At 44.0% G+C, this 16,837-nt stretch overlaps 1 protein-coding gene across 2 annotated transcripts in view; it reads right to left on the bottom strand.

The window, feature by feature from the left end:
* SERINC5 (serine incorporator 5) overlaps positions 1–16,837 on the bottom strand; it is a 51,358-nt gene that overhangs the window by 17,994 nt on the left and 16,527 nt on the right. For both annotated transcript variants that reach the window (XR_009961126.1, XM_062599168.1), the window contains exons 3-11: positions 13,244–13,422; positions 12,881–12,963; positions 9,678–9,771; positions 7,886–8,097; positions 6,917–7,012; positions 3,869–3,995; positions 3,096–3,162; positions 1,011–1,050; positions 160–307 (exon numbers count right to left, since the gene is read on the bottom strand). Coding sequence is in view for 1 of the 2 variants with exons in the window: in XM_062599168.1 (XP_062455152.1) it covers positions 160–307; positions 1,011–1,050; positions 3,096–3,162; positions 3,869–3,995; positions 6,917–7,012; positions 7,886–8,097; positions 9,678–9,771; positions 12,881–12,963; positions 13,244–13,422 (1,046 nt within the window). In the remaining variant the exon portion in view is untranslated. The remainder of the gene's footprint in view (positions 1–159; positions 308–1,010; positions 1,051–3,095; positions 3,163–3,868; positions 3,996–6,916; positions 7,013–7,885; positions 8,098–9,677; positions 9,772–12,880; positions 12,964–13,243; positions 13,423–16,837) is intronic.

Consider the following 16,837-nt stretch of genomic DNA (forward strand, 5'->3'; position numbering starts at 1 on the left):
TTGCAAACAAAATCTTGCTCAGAAATGCCTCAGGAGAGACTTGGATCCTTTTTTTCCAGCTTCTTACTTTAGCAGATGAGATGGGAATTCCCATTCATATCTCCCCCTCTCTTAACACACAAAGGCATTCATTTCTCAGCTTCAAAGAAATATACTTACTGGAACCAATGAGTTACTGTCATCATCACATAGAGTGAAGCCAAGAAGAAAACAAAGTGGAAGTAGGCATAACTGTACACTGTGCCTTTCTTTTCATCATAAATCACAGTCTGGCCTCTCCTTTTTTCAGTGTGCTCTTCAGCATCAGCTGTAAGACATGGGAAACAACAAAGCTTTTGCAAACATAACGAGAATTGAAAACAGCAGCCAGTTTAATGAAGCACAGATTAAACATAAGCAAAAAGTCTTTGGTGTGATTTAGTAAAGCCTGATACAGAGCAACACTTGAACATTTTCTTGCCCTTAGGGCATAGGCCTAAGCCTTTATTAAAATAAATGAGACTGCCACTGAAATGCTGCCCTATATCAAGTTCAAACTGTTTTTTTTTAACATTTGGAGTATTTAAAATAGTTGACCTACAGGATATTTTTCTGGCAAGTCCAAGTGGATATCCCAGATGGTAACAAGTCTGCAAAATGGGCACCTTCTTCCCGAACTCAGGCATGAAGAGTAGGGACTGAAGGAGCCACAAAGTAGCTGAGCCCACAAACCTGGCAGTCGCACCCACATGCATGCAGAGAGCAGAGATTCCTCTTTGCACATTTTGCTGAAGAGCCTCCCTTTAGGAAATAATTAACTAGCCTGCTGTTTTAAAATGGTATTATTGGTATTACTGCATCTCATTTTCTTTCCTCCTCTAATGTTTTGCTTGAGTGTATCAGCTGCTTCAGTTTGACATGCTACAGAATTAGTATATAAGAATCTCTCTATCTGTAGCTGTGTCTTAATTTTCTTTAGTTTGGTCTGAAATCCACAAGTTAGGTAAGTTGTGCAGTGAATAGGTAATTACCGTCTCCGTCGGGCATACAGCAAAAGCAGCAGCGAGCTACCTGTGCAGGAGACAACAGCAAGGGTAAGTGGCTGCCTAATAACCAAGAAACAGAACAGCCGGTGATGAAGATCTGTGGTGTCTAAACTACAGATATTAGTTCAAGGAAATCTACTTTGTATTTCCAAACAACACAAAATTCAAATTAGGATAAGCCAAGTAGTTCACAACAGCATTTTCTCAACTTTAGTAAAACTTACTCAGTAAGCTTTGGTGCAAATTGACCACTCTTTAAGAATGACCCCATCAAGATATTTTACACAATTCAAGATCAAGCACTGGTAGTAGTAATACAGTGCAAGCAAGCTATGATAAATTGATTGAAAAGCTACAATAAAATGGATGCACATTTATACTTCAGAGGGGACTTGCCTCCTTAAACTTAAAAGCAACTAAGTGCTTTTTAAATAAGAATTTCCCTACTGAAATGAAGATGCAAGGAACTTTCAATATCCTGCTGTAGGGGATGGAAATCAATTGCACAATCATAACTCTGAAATGTAGCCACCTGTACGGAAATGGAGCCAGAATGAGTACAAATAAAAGACTGTTACTTCATTTAAATGAGGATTTTTTTTTAACTGATAGAAAAAGGAAAGCTGATATTGTTCACTGATGGGTCTGACACTTCTTGTGTTGAGTGGTAATGTAAATGGGAAAACAAGGTGCTGATAGTACAATAAATGTGTAACTAAGTGCATTTTCTGCACCAGACCACAGTACAAGTCAGCACTTTGTACATAGCATACAGGCTGTATAATAGGCTCTTAAGATTCAATTTCCAACAAAATTATCAAACAACAGTTTTTCTCATGCATACTTATGACTACATGTACTCATTGGGTTCATAAATGAATGAGAAGACAAAAATTGTAAAAGATTGGTTGACAGTTAAAAAAATCTTACTTCATGTTTCAATAGATTAACAGTTCTTTTCTACTGTTACACTGATTGCAGTGTTAGGTTTAGTTTCCCTTTGGCTGTATCAGGTTTCTGAAGCAAGTACTAGCTTCCCCCAACTAATTTTTAAACTTAGCTGCATTTATCAGAAATTAAGTCATTGTACATACAGTGACGCAGTTAGCAGCACTGGCACACATATAAACCAGCCATTCATAATGGCCAACTGTCTTCAGCTTAGACACTGAGTCCTGTATAATACAAGCAACTGCAGAACCATGTTTACATTTCTGATGCGAAAACAAAAGCCCTTTATCACACAAAGACAATCAGAATGCAGTTAGTTGCTCTTTGCCAGTCATTTCTTTATATTTACGTTCAATAGCTCTTGTACTGCTCTTTAAAACTAAATGGCCCAGAAATAATCCTTTCGGCGAGTGCTGCAGTGCAGGAGCTCGACCTCCTCCTTTGCAGACAGGCCGCAGCCACCAGTCGGCAGCCCCAGCTGCACCACCCGCGCCGACCAGCAGAATACATCCAAACAGAACACACACATCCAGTGCACGGCACTGCCAAGCCTGAACGTGCAGTAACTGCTGCACTGCAAAACCAGGCCTGTTTCCCAGCATTTTCAGGTTTCCCCAGGAAAGCAGGCCAAAGAAATGAAGGTGCACATGTTGAAGAAAATACAGACAGGAAAGAATCTGAGGTGAAACTGCAGGTGAAAAGAAAGGTGATAATTATGTGTGGAAATAAAAAGATAAAAACCTATAATCAAAAGCACTAAGACTGATGTTAAAACACAGACAATCTTGATTGCAAGTGTTCAAACAAAAATAAATGCCCCACACTACTTTATCTACATAGTTTTTTAGTGCCCATCAGAATTTTCTCTTAAATGAGAAAGAACAGGAAGATTATTTCAGTGCGTAAAGGCACCTCCAAGGGACCAGCAAGAACTACAAACAGGCCAGTGAGGAATCAACAAGCATTCTGGAATTCTGTACCCAGAGGCAAATAACACATGCATGCGGCAAACAAGCTTTTGTTTCTACTCAATTAGTTTAGTCAGTCATAAAAACAACAGGAGGAAAATCATACAAGGAAGTCTGCACAGAAATCTTGTGAGAGGAAGCAAGAACTCACCTCAGTTTCAGGTGCTGCATATATTCCCCTCAACGCTTCAGAGCTTGCACGTGTTGTTGAAGTCAAACTAGCAGCAAAAGAAGATAGTGTTAAAACCCACAGTGTAACCATAAGCCTAGAAAGGTGATTTGTTACTACCACTGGAAACACAGCAGCCTGCTTTTTGTTTTGAGCTAAGCAATTGCCCAGATACAGCATCAAATGCTAAACACGCAAAAAAATTGTTCTGCACAAGTAGAAACCAGCCTGACAGACAGATACTGGCTGACTCAGACTTAAAAGTAGGTCACTGCTGACAGTGAATTTATCACCAGCCAGGGACAACAGCGAAGCGATCCAATCCGCACTTCAGAACAGATCTCTTCTGCTGTGCGCAACTGGTACTTTTATATTATATTCACAGCTACCCCTTTGGCCCAGCACTTAATAAAATGCTTCAGCGAAGCTTTGCAATGAAGCACCAGGTCACTGGCAGCAGCCTGTTTTCAGGAGTGAGTTACCAATATTGTCAGTATTCCAGTTGTTGGAAATCACTGGCTTGTACGCCTGTAGTTGTCTAAGGGGAATCCTTTCTAGTTTCTTCAAATTAGAAGCATCTATGTTTTGGGTAAAACATCTAATCATTCTGAAATTAAGTAGCAATATGAATGCTGCAGCTCAATTCTGTTCCATTTTTCGCCATTACTTTGTTTGCATTAGGCTTACTATAAGCCTTCATTAGTTTGACCATGACATTCCATTTACAGTGACGTAACTGCAAACCCCAGACTTACCAAGAATACAAAATGCAGCAAAACAGAATGGTAGTACCCAGGCCAGTAACGAGGTTTTCATCTCTGTGCAGCCCTTGGCTAAATTCAGGTACACAGATTGTGATGTTCTGATTATTTTCACCCAGGACTTCACAAAACAAAACAAAAAGAACAAAACAATTTTACTGAAGCTCATTTCATTGTATTTCAAATGAGTTTACAAACTGAAAGTTTTCAGCAAAATAATTTTATTAGTTCAGATATTAGGTAAGGTCATGTAAGTCATTTCCTTCTTTCTGTTAAAAAGATCAAACAGAATTAATTCTGTAAACCTGACTCAGCAGATTCTGTGGTTCAGGCAGGACAAAAATGCAAGTTAGTAAGGCTCAGAAGTCTTCTGCTTGTCAGAGCAGACAAACACGTGGAAAAAAGACTGCCTGCTGAACTAAATAATTAAAAAGTTAGAATTTTCCCAGCACTCACCCCAAGACTAGAAGGCCACATAACACTGAGATAGGATGGACTTCAGATTATAAGCAGGGGTCTTTGAGGACAGTTACTGAATTCATACTCGGTGAAAAAAATGCAGCGTCTGGCTGCTCTGTTCTTAGAATGATACACAGAAGACCAAATAAAAAGAGATATATTGGTTACAATCAAGATTTTATTTTAATATCTAAGCAAATACTGCTTTAAGGTTCCCAAAAAGAAACCAGTTTAATCTTTGACATTCAAAGATGCATCCAGCTTTTTGGTATCTGCTTTGTGTCAAAGCAGAGCAAAGGAGTAGCCTGCAGCTTCACTCCCAAACACGTGATTACTGCTGCACCTTATCTCAATGAAGAGCTTTTTGAACCTCCGCTTTTTTAAGTACACTGTGTCTCCATCTCCCCCTTCATTCCAGCAGCCACACTGAAACTCCACTGCAGCAGCACAACTTCATGTAAGGCCAGAGGGCAAAAACGCAACAAAGACTACACCCAAGTTAAAGATAAACCTGAAGTCAGCTTCCCGACCTTGCTGCCTGCAGGGCTGCATAAACAGCTTTATCAGCACAAGCCAGGGCCAGCTTCTAGGTAGGTGTAAATGAAGGGAAGGCAAGACTTCTAAGGAATGCTTTGTCTAGAGACATGTGGAGTCTCCCACTTGGGTCTATCAGGCATGCATTGGCAGGAAGGCAGGACATTGCCTGGCACACCTTCCAGCTACATCTTGCATCAAAAAGTAAAGGCACAGGGTGGTAAGCATATATTAAACAGAAATTGCCTATTGCCTTTTAAAAATATTTTGTTTGCCTATGCCTTTTAAAAAATATTTTGCAACTGTTCTTTTTGGTTTCTGTAAATAAATACTTGTAAGCAGCATTTTCTGTGCACTCTGCCCAGTGTGGGAGATGGCCTATTTGAAGGTGCCTGCTTGAAGAATAAGCCAACAGGTGTGTGGTAAATCTGAACCGCAGGATATGGGGGCACCTCAGCAGTTCCCCATACATTCTCTAGCATATCAGCATGTGTCACTGTAAAAGCTACACAGATCAGTATGAAAATCAGTATTACAAAGACAGGGAAGAAAGAAGTGTCTTCAAGAGCAGATGAAAACCGGGAGAATTCCCTGGCCTGCATTAAAGACAAGGAAGAGCAACTCTGATGCAGAGGATCTGACAGAGCACGCTGGATGTCAATTTTTACAATAGCCACACTTACAACACATACCAGTACAATCAGAGCAATTACCTGCTGAAGGCTTTGACTGTAACAAGTGCAAAAATGCCCTGAAAGCAGTTGTTTAGTTTAATGCAACACTGTTTCCTCTCCCCCACTTTTTTTTTTTCTTTTTTTGTGTGGCAAGTCTTATGAGTAATTCCAATAACTATATTTAAATAAAGCTTTATATTCACTGAAAAACATTGCTTATATAAGTCTGATAAATAGAAGCTTCTATCTAAATATTGTCTCTCTTTAGCTTTTAGTCCTGGAATACATTTGTTTTTATACATGCACATACAAGCATGAGACACTCTTCTCCCCCTCTCCCATTTCTTATGGATGGACAGGTGTCTGCAAAACTTCCAACTCCTTTCTGTCAGTGGCCTTCCTTTCCTCTTAAGGGATAATAAAGAAGTTTTAGTCTTATTAGTCTGAGTCAAGAAAGTCTTGCGTATGCAAAAAGAATGTTCTCCATCCAAACAGGTGAATCTAATGGTTAGCTGGGAAAAGGAAACTGTTAAAGTTGAACTTGTAAAGTCTTGCTGTGTTTCTGCAGCATTGCTATAGCATTAGGAACTTAAAACTCTGCAGAGTTCTCTACTCTTGGCTTGCAAAGCAAATGGTAAGAACACACAGGGAACACAGCAGCTCTGTTAAGAATAGGGTCATCTTAAACAACTGCAACCTAACTCCAAAACCTTTTTCAGGACTTTTCACTCTCAAAATGAAAGACAAGCCGTACTCTCAAGTTTTTGTTTCATTAGGAGCCCAGAGCTCAGGCTATCTGGCATATCAATTATAGGAGAAAAGAAGGGATTTTAGTATCACCTCTGGCAGCCAGCATTGCAAGAACAGAAATAAATCCCATGGGTGGAAGACCTGCTAACCAGTGGTGGTTATCCTTTTTGGATGGAGCTGGCCACTCGTCCTCTTCTAGAGGCATTCAAGAACCATTTTTTTTTTTAACTCTTTCCTCATCATGTGCCCAGACCCGTTAAATATTTAGTCATGTCCTACTAGATGCAGACATGCGCTTGCCACACAAGCAAAAGGTTGCAGGACTCCAGGTAAGCTGCCGCTAGGAAGCAGGCTGGAACGGCTTCAGTACAATAGATTCAACCTATCTTCTGTAAGTTAAGCTCCCCTAGACCAAAGCATTTAAGATGTATGGAAGATGCCAGCTGCATGGTCTCTCAAAAGCTGCACAGATTTATTTTTAGTATTAGCAACTTCTTGCTCATAGGCCAGAGCAGATCAAAACCAGCACTCCTAAATTCGTGAGTACTAAGGCTCACTAAAGACTTTTTTGCTTTTAATACTTGGCACGCCTCTGTAGATTTAAATAAAGCACTAGATAACTTACTAGTTTCTGGAGGCTTGCTGGATAACGCTGAGAAAGTGAGGTACATGACATAGCAGCTGATGATTCCTGACTGCAGCAAACCAGAATGGGGCTGGCCTTTAGGAGAAAGAGGACAAGAGACAATTTTTGTAGACATTTTAAGCAAAACTGAAAGGGAAATTCAAATCTTTTGAAAACAGTACACTAAAATCTTTCAGAAGAGGAAAGCATTCTTCATATTTTACTTCAAGCAGTTCACAGTTTTGAGGCAGTTCAGACGTATTTTGTCTGGTGGGTAAAGAGAAAAGAGTCTGTCCTTTAGTTCTGCTGGCCGTTCTAGAAAGGCATTAAGATTTCCAAGTAAGCAAAGAACCACCCCTCTGCTCTAGCCAAAAGCACCAGCTTTCCCAAAAATACTGAAAGGCTGCCACAATAGTTTTATTTGCCTGCAAAATTTGTTTTGGAGCCACTGAAATTACTTCTATTTCCTGGTCCAATGACTGAAAGTTACTACCAGCACATGTAAAATACCCTGGAAAAGCATAAAATACAGTTGAACAAGCAAGACTTCTGATTGCTGTCAGCTCATTTGCATGCCCAAACTTTACAGATGGTAAATCACAAGCAGCCAAAAGTAAACAGTGAGAGTTGAATGGGTTTGATAGCTATTACCTTAACAGTTACCACAGTTTAAGACTTGCGTAAGTTCCTCAGAGCACTATCAGCCCTCAGCATGTGAGCCATTTTTACAGGCTGTCTGATGGCACGCCCAAGGGGTCTCACCCCTCTGTAGTTTCAGCAGCTGGGCTGATGACAAGCGATACTACTTCATAGCGTATATAAGTAGATTTTGTGTCATTCTTGCCCCATCCAAGTACCACGTCGGATCTGAGCATTCGACTTTTTGCCCAGAACACAGCCCATGTCTCAGTATACGTGAGCCGTGGAGGAGTCAGGAAACCCAAGAAGCAGAGAGGTCAGCACACTCACGGTTCTGGACACAGGGAGATATGGCTACTAGTGACACAAAGAGGCACAGGCCACCATTAACACCGATGAGGATCTTGTTATACGTGCAGCCCTCGGAGCGCGTGTAGAAGACAGCCATGACAACCAGGGCTGCCACAGCAACGGAGTACAAGACGAGAGTGACCAGAGCCAGCAAACCATTCCAGAGCTGTTTGTGACTTGCGCCCGCAGTCCTGGGGAGACAAAGACAAGTCCTTTTTCTTCTTCTCCCCCCCGACTTACAGATTACAAAAAAGTTAGTGCACTCCTCACTTGAATAGTCTGTATTATCAAGCACAATGAGAGCGCACGTGTGTATCACTATACCAACACAGTGCCTTGCAAGGTTCCTCTTGTGAAACTGAGGGAAGCATTAGTGTTTATCATATATATTACTAAGCCCAGCTATTTTGTAATTGCAGCCTCGCTGGATTCCGAGAACTCCCAGCCACTCTGATCAGCCTCTCAGACTCACTGGCAGCTCAGTGCATCTCAGCTTAATACAGCAGCGATTTTCTCAGCAGGGCTTCAGAGTGCCCCAGGCTCAGCCTGTTATTTTTCACACAAGCATTGGAAATCCCTTATTCAGTATTGCCTCTCTTCTTCCCCATGTGCTACCTTGACAGTTTTACTACCCACTCACTCAAAAAGCCTCCTTTCTACTTGGTTCTATCCCACCAGCTTTCCTGAGCTAGGATTGCCCATCTTATTTTCTCTCTTCATCTTCCTTCCCAAATACCCCTTGCAAAGATCAGTGTTTTTTTCTAATTTCACCTACTGAGAAAGATTCTTTGGGCATAAAGAGGTTTTTTTTTGGTGTGTTGACGGTTGGCTTTTGTTGTGGTAGCATGACATTAGGGAAAAAAGAATATCTAATGTAGATGGTGCCGAAGTTAAACACTGCTGCTGGAAATCTCTCAGCCACAGGAAAGCAGCTGGAGCAATTAGCAGTAAAAATAGCTATGGTATAAGGAGCTCTCATCTCCTTTTCCATGAAAACATGCATCTTAAAAAGCCCAAGGATTTGCTAAAACCTTTCTTAGTAGTCAGTGCACTAACTGGAATAAGAAAGGATAGCAAAGGTTGTAGAGCAATCGACTAGAAGAAACAGGAGAAAGGAAAGGAGGAGGAGAGGGAAGCATAAGTTCATGCACATATGTGTGAGAACAATTCAGATATTTTAATGCATGATGAGAGGCTAAGAGCTAGGAAGATAATATTAAATGTACTCACATCAGAAATTAAATCACTGCCAAAACACAGTATAAGCTGGTTGATAACAGAATCTTGTATAGTTAGATAAAGCAGAATAGGTAGCAGCTTTCAAGTTAAAAAAAAAATCATTTGATATGTATTAACCTCAAATCCAAAACAGGATTTACCAGTTTATATCACTGTGCACAGTCTCACTGCTATGTTTTGCAAATCCAGTTCTATTCTCTTGCACAATTCTGTCTCTTAGCAGATGTGTTTTTATGCAGAACTGAAGCAACTTAAAATAAGAGGACTTTGCGTACCAATATACCACTACTTACAGGAAGCAGAACAATTCATGGTAAGAATGAAACAAAAGAGGGTATAAACAATTAAGGAAAAAACATCTCCACTAGGGAACTAGGAAACTGTGTGAAGCAAAGATGCACAGCTCTAAATATCGATATTAAAGTGTATTTTCAGAAATTGCAACCACACTATTTTGGAACGCTTTGTTGCAAGAAATGTATCATTCAGGAGCCCCTCAAAATATTATGCGAATTACTTTCCCAATACATACCAGTTTTTATTCCATTTGTGCGCAAACTCAACAAGCAGGATGAGCTGAATAGCAATAAAAAGGAAACCTCCTGTTGCTCCTACGTAGCGCCAGGCTGCAAGGCAGACAAACAAAAAATAAGTTAAACGTCAGTTGCCTTCCCCTTGAGATCAAATGGAATTATTATCCATGCAACGAAGCCATTACACAGTTTGAATATCTCAACCCCACAGATATAGCAAGGAGGTGAGATATTTCTGCTAAAAGGCCAGCTCAGCTAACCCAAGAATAGTTGCCTGATGAATTCAGCTTGTAACCTGCTATACCTTCAAAATAAGCCTTTTGGACACACACTGAGATTCCCTAACCTAAAGAATCTTTGTGGAGACAAAGTTGCTATATTCAGACATAAAATACTGAGACCTTTATTTGTGATGTGGGGAGAAAAAAAAATGCCCTGATGGCATTTAACAGAAGTCTAAACCCTAAAATTGCAAGGTACTGGAACCCAGCACTAAAAATGGCTATTTCTTCCCCTCTAGATTCTAGCATCACAGAAAAATAAAGGTGGGGCTCACTGATCTATTTACAAATGCTCCGTCCTGAGCCGCTCCCAGAGAAACGAGAACACTCAGTGTCTATTGAGCAGTTTTAAGAGAGACCGGTTATTTGATTACTTAACTATTGACCTACATGCATTTAGATAGCTGTTTGGTGCTTTGGATGACAAATACCTCATGCACAACTTCAGAAGTCTCTGAGTAAATATGGACACCTATTGAAATGTTTAGCTGCATATACAGTTTGTATCACTGTGTAGTACGCAACCTGCAAGTGACTCTACGCATTCAGCAAATTTCAGTGAAGGCTGCCAGAGGAAGTGCAACAGCAAAGTTCAGCCATATCCTAATACTGTATTTTCCTTTTGAAAAAAGCTTGTGGAAGTGAAGTGGAGTAACACAAGAATCAGCATGTTATGCTTAGCAGAAGATGTACAGATGTTTTTGACTGCATCATAAGTTCATTGTTTGACTGAAAGGAGGCAAAAATTACGTTCTTCTTGGTTTGCAAAATCTATTGTATCCACTGAATGAGCATGCTGCTCTCAAAAAGGCAGGGAACAGGGTGCGCTTGTGTTTTTGGGAGAGGCACAATAGGAGCCATCAGACCACCAATGGAGTGAGTAATTAAACAGCTAGGCTCCCAGTAAGGATCTCACTCAGCCACAGGCAGGATACTTCAGGAAGTTTTACAAAGCCATTGTAGTCAAGGTTAGTATCACCAGTGCAGATTTAACACCAGAGCCCATGCAAGCCTAATATCTGCATATAATATCCCTCCCTCCATGATTAACAAACTGCTGAGTGTGGGAATCGTGGCAGGGGGGAATTTTTTATTTTTAGAAAAAATAGGGAAACAGAGAGGAGAATGCTCCCAGAATGTTCTCTGGCAGGAAACAACAACAACAAAAAAAAATAGACACTGGAAGTTTCTTGGCAGGAGGGGAGAAAAGGGAAAATAAACCCCTACAACCCTCTGTGAATCTTACATTCAGGTGCTTCCTGGAGGACAGTATAGTAGAACTGTTTTACAGAAAAAAGTAAAGAACTAATCTGAGGAAGGAAATCTGTTTCTCTGCTACAGTCTACCTCATGTGAAAATACAGAGAACAGCAGTTCTCTGACCGGCCCCAAAAGTTTCATTCCCTCCTTTGCTAGGCACTTTCATTCTTGAACATTTTTGCCATGGAAAGGGTTGCTTGGGAAGATGAGAGGGAACATTGGTTATCTGTGAGCGCAATGCTCATCACTACGTCTTTCCAATCCAATCAGTGAGAAGACATTAAGAACAAGAATATACAGCCAACTCATCGCTTAGTGGAGAAAAAGAATAGGGATAAGCAGCCCTCATGTTATTCCCTCCTCTTCCTCTTTTTAAACACCATGAGTGTAGCTTTGAAAGAGGGGACAGGTGTCAAAACATACAGGTCCAGCAGGGTTTTGTCAAAGAGGCAGCTGATGACCCAAACTGTGGCCTGCCCTGGCTGAGGGAGCACAGAGGAGCAGCAGGAATATCGGCCATCAGGAAACCCAGGCAGAAGAAAGGCTCAAGTTGGGCTCCATTAGTTTTCCTACTCACAGAGGAGTCAAAAGCCACTGAGGCAAAAATTTAACAGGCTGCAGAGAAGCAGGGAGCTCTGGCAGTGCAGCAGATTTTTCTCCCCGCTTTGGCCACATCAGTGAACAAAGAGTCCCAGAAGCCTCCTGAGGCGCGTGGAGCTGAGGTACAACGGCAGGAGCCTTGCAGCAGAAGAGACTGGGGAAACTAGCGTCCTCCGAAGCAAATTCTGACATTTCTTATTTACGACAGGAAACCTCAGCCCAAAGGTCCCCAAGACAACGTGGTTCTCCTTGCTCGGGGAAGCCGCAGCGGCGCCCCTGACCACAGGTCTCTTCCCTCTGCTGCTGGTGCACAGGCAGCCCAGCTGGAATTGCCTCTGCAGGGAAGGCGCCGCATGAGGCGACTTTTCTGCTGGATTACCAAGCCTTTCGCCTGCCTGCAGACTCCGAAGCTTAAAAGGTTTACAGCCAGCTGGCCATCAGCTCATCCTGGGATCATCAGGATTTTTGCCCCTAACCCTCAAGAGGCCTGCGAGGTCTCCTCCAGAGCTGATATTTAACATCAGACCAGTCGGAGAACAACTTGGAGAGCACCTGGCCCATACCAGTGGAGCTGACTGGGACCAGTCTGTCTTTGGAAACTGGAAACACTTCAGGCATGGGATTCTTAACAGCGGGATTACACCACTCCACGAGAAGTCTAATTTAGTAGACGTTAGTAGATTTACACTGCCTGCTCGGAAGCCCCGAGCTCCCCTGCCGGTCACCGCGCGCCCCGTCGCTGCCCCCAGCGGCAGCACCGTCGGAGGGCTGGCCCGCCGAGCCAAAGGCACGTGGGCCCCTGCGCTCAGCAGCCAAGGCCTTCAGCAACCTCACAGCTTCTCTGCATCTTAAAGAGCTTGTGAGACAGCTCAGCATGGTATTTTACTTACCCATTTGGCCTCCCTCTTGGTCATAAGCAAAAAAAAAAAAAAAAAAAAAAAAAAAGAAAAATCTTTATTTACAGAAATACAGCAACGCTTATGCTGTTCGGACCCCTAGGGTTTGCAAGCACGCACGAAGCCGCACAGAGAAGCACACCGCAACAAAACAAGAGGGTCGTACCATTGAGGAAAGTGTCCTGGTCAGGAATGAAGAAGGCTCCTGAGCACATTGCTGCCAGAAGGATAAGCTTAATAAACCAGAATCTGAATGCGAAAAAAAAGAGAAAAGAAAAAGAAAAGATCACCTGGATACAATAGCAATTAACAACCCAAGTATCATAAGAAATCTCTATTTAAAGCTCAAATTTTAAGTAAGAGAGAATCAGCCCGTGTTGGCTGACTGTCATTTACGTTCATTGGTACTTGATCGGGTCACGACCGACGTGAGCAGTAAAACCAATGCGAGGTTGGTTTTACTCGACCGGAAAACGGGCAAGACCAACCTTAGAAGAGGCACAGAAATCTGGCGAGCAAACACACTTACCCGTTATGAATGTACGCTCGGCAGCTTTTGCTGTTGTTTATTTTGATAGTGAGCAAGAAGAAGAGGAAGAAGAAACAGGCCATCCCAAAGCAGACTTTGTACACGGCGGAGTACCCCACCAGCTTCTCGCACGTCTCTCCCGCCTGCAGGCCCTTGCACAGCTGCTCGTAGAAAGGGATCTGGAAAGCACAGCAAGTCACGCGCCGCGAGCGCAGGGCTCCCCGGGACCGAGCCCACGGAAGCCCCCGCACCACCACCGCGCACTGGCTTCGCTTAACACGGGCGCCTTTCGTCGGCGGCACCCCTCAGCCCGGGCCTCGCGGCTCGGGGGACGCGACGCCCCGCGAAGCGCAAGCGCCCGGGGTTCCCAGAGCCTCGGCTGCTCCCTCGCGCGCGCCGGGGCGCCAGCCCCCCGCCGCCGCCCCGCGGCGCCTCCCTCGCGCGCCTCGCCGCGAGGCGCCTCGACGCCGCCAACCGCCGCGGAGCCGCGCGGGCCGCTCCGTCAGCGCGGGGGGCCGGGGCGCCCAAACCGCGCCGCGCCGCGCGGCGGCAGCTCCCCTCCCTCCATCGCGGCCTTGGGAAGGGCGCCGGGCCAGCTCCCCTGACACACACACACACATATATACATATGTATGTATTTTTTTAAAATTAGCAGAGGGGTAGGAAAATTCCACCTTTTTCTTCGCTCATTAAATATTTGCCTTCGAGGCCTTGCCCGCGGCGCAGGAGGAAAGCAAACAGCTGCACAGCTTGGCCTCAGTTTCACCGCAGGGACGTGACACTGAGCGCTCGAAAAGCGGGTTTCCGTGCCCAGGGTCCCCCCGCGTGCGGCAGCCTTGCAGTGGCCGAGCCCCCCTCTCCCCACCCCAGCCAGGGGGCTGTTCGGCTGCTCAGAAATAGAAGCATTTAATTAGAAAGCCACCAACCATTTCAAAGAAATAAAGGCCTCTCTGTATGCTAAAACCCCCCTCAGCTGAAGCTGGTGAGACTAGTTGAGCAACACATCAAAACCTTTAAAATTCAATCATGGTTACCTGCACAGGTAACCAAAGGAGACAGAAAACACATGCCACGACAAAGCACGGTACAAATAAATAATTTGGGGAGATGAAGCAGGAATCAAGACTGCAGAAAGCATTCAACCGGGGCCAACTTCATGCAAGAAAAACACAAAGATCGTGGGCAACATCATCCACAAACATTTACAAGAAAGAAGGAAAAAAAAAAAAAAAACACCCAGCCTTCACATCTTTCAGCAGACAGGTAAACACGCGAAGAGAGGGAAGGGGAAGCACAAGCAGGGCTGCAGCACAGACGGCAGGACCGAGCTCCACGCGCGGAACAAGGAGCGGAGACGTAGGCGGCGCGCTCCCAGCTGCAGGGCTCGCACGCTTCCCATCGACTGCCCGCTACCAAAGCCGGTCAGAAGTCCAACAGCCTTTACAGCAGTTACCCCCAAAGAATAAGTATTTTAGCAGCTCATGATAACAGAGTTAAGATGTTTGCTTGTGAAGCGTACAGAAACAGAGGAGATCTGAGCTGTGATACAGGGCAGGTCCCAGGTGGGCTAGAACCAGATGGGAAGATAAAAAGCAGAAGGTTTCAGTGCAGCTGTGTCATATTAGAAAAATGAATTCAAGTTGTGCCATGCTGAGATACTCTTCTATAAGTAACTCAAGGCTCAGTAGCACTGTTTACATTGCACAGTAAGTGAGTGGGTCTGTCTAACTTGCATCCAGGAATTTTCAGAGCGCTCCTGAGAAGCCACCTGGTGCCTTTCCTCAGTCCCAAGGCGTAAGGGAAACGTCAGACTGTGCACACGCACCAGCATTCAGAGAAAGTAAATAGACTGACTGGAAAAATGAAGAAAAACTATCAATGCCCCAGAAATGCCAGGGAGAGCAACTGGGTGATCAGTTTTCAATTTTTTGCTTATAATTGCCATCAATCATAACAGATTTAAAAGGCACATCATACTGAACAGATTTAAAAGGCACATCATACTGAACTAAGCAATATTTCTGAGAAGATTAGATGCTTGTTTGTAAGCAGGCAGATTTCTGTAAGACCTGAACTTGGTACCAAACTGCATTCTGAGACTCAAAGAAGAAATCAAAAAATACCACAGAACTTGTTTAATCAACTAGCTTAATAAAAACAGATCTCCAGGTAGCTGTAAACGGTAAACCGTAACTTCTTTAATTGTGTAGGTCCCTGAGATCTTGAAGGGATTTCTTGATGTCACATACTTTTTTCCCTTCTGCAATAGTCTCCTTGCAGATCAGGCTGACAGCGAATGGATGGATTTGCAAGAACAGCGGCTGAGCTTGCGCCTATGCAAACAACGAGCTCAGCCGCTGTGCAGCACGCACAGCGCCCACACGCTCATCATCCGTGGCCACGGGGTCCTGCGGGGCTGGGCACCCTTTCTGAGGCACTGGCGATCCCAAAGTAACAGCACAAGAAGAAAACCAAACCCTTGTGGACCCTGGCAGATAACGAACGCGAGCACGATGGTGGTCACAGAAGGGCTGCTCTAAGGACCTGTGCATGCTTTCACCAGAGGGTCACCTGCTGCTGGGAACGATTCATCTGGGCTCTCAATCACCGAAAGTCAAAAAAAGACAAAAGTGACCTTTCAATACTCTATGCCAACCGCTCCGGCCAACTCACAGCCCGCCCAGCGCAGGGGCTGCTATGCTCTCCCTCTGCTGGGTCCTTCTGCCAGCTCATGAACGCGTGGATCAGTTACTCTGGCAAGTTCGATACAGTGAAATATTTACCTTTATGTTTTTAAAAGCAACATAATCTGAATTCTTTGGCCTGCAAGTGGGAGACAAAGTAGTCTTACCCAGGAGCTGCTCTCAGGACATTAATGCCTCTGCAGCTGCGTTAGCAACAAAATTATCAGGGTAAATCAGCAATTCTCAGAGCACAAAGCCCTTTGCTGCAAGGGCTGGATCCACTCGAGCAGGTACAGACCGTCCTGAGCTTGCTTTGCCCTCGCCGCTCCCATGCTGGCACCCCAAATAACGGTGTGGCTCTGAGCCAACATGCCCACCAGCCACCGCCAAGCTCGGGGCTGCTGGTGCCCACCCCTGCGAGAAACGGCCTCACGGACAGTAGCGAGCGAGAAACGTGTTGGAACAGGGCTGAAGACTGCCTTAACCTGGGTGTCCTCGTCAAACAGAGGGGGAACATGGCAAATAGGATTTTGTGATAGAAGAGAATGGGGAAAGAACAAAAGAAGACGTGTACATGAGTGCAGGGACAAAGAGGGAGCACAGTTTTTAAAACCACCTGTCTTGAACAGCTAAGATAGGGGACAGAAAGACAAAAGCCCATCTGATCAGAACACGTATCCTGCATACATAGCTGAGTTCTTACCAGAAATACGGCAGCTGCAGGAAATGGGCAGCTGGATTAAAATATATATATTTTTTCTTCCTAGCAAATTTGTGTTTTCGCATACTGTAATGCAGTTAAGGACCAAGATCTAAATCTGGCTGCAAGAAAAAAGGTCTGAAAAGCATGCTCTGCCTGAACACAATCTTATAAACCTGAAATGCTTTCACACAAGTGGACTGGTTTCAC

Source organism: Rhea pennata, chromosome Z (genome assembly GCF_028389875.1).
Source record: "Rhea pennata isolate bPtePen1 chromosome Z, bPtePen1.pri, whole genome shotgun sequence".
NCBI classification, from domain to species: Eukaryota; Metazoa; Chordata; class Aves; order Rheiformes; family Rheidae; genus Rhea; species Rhea pennata.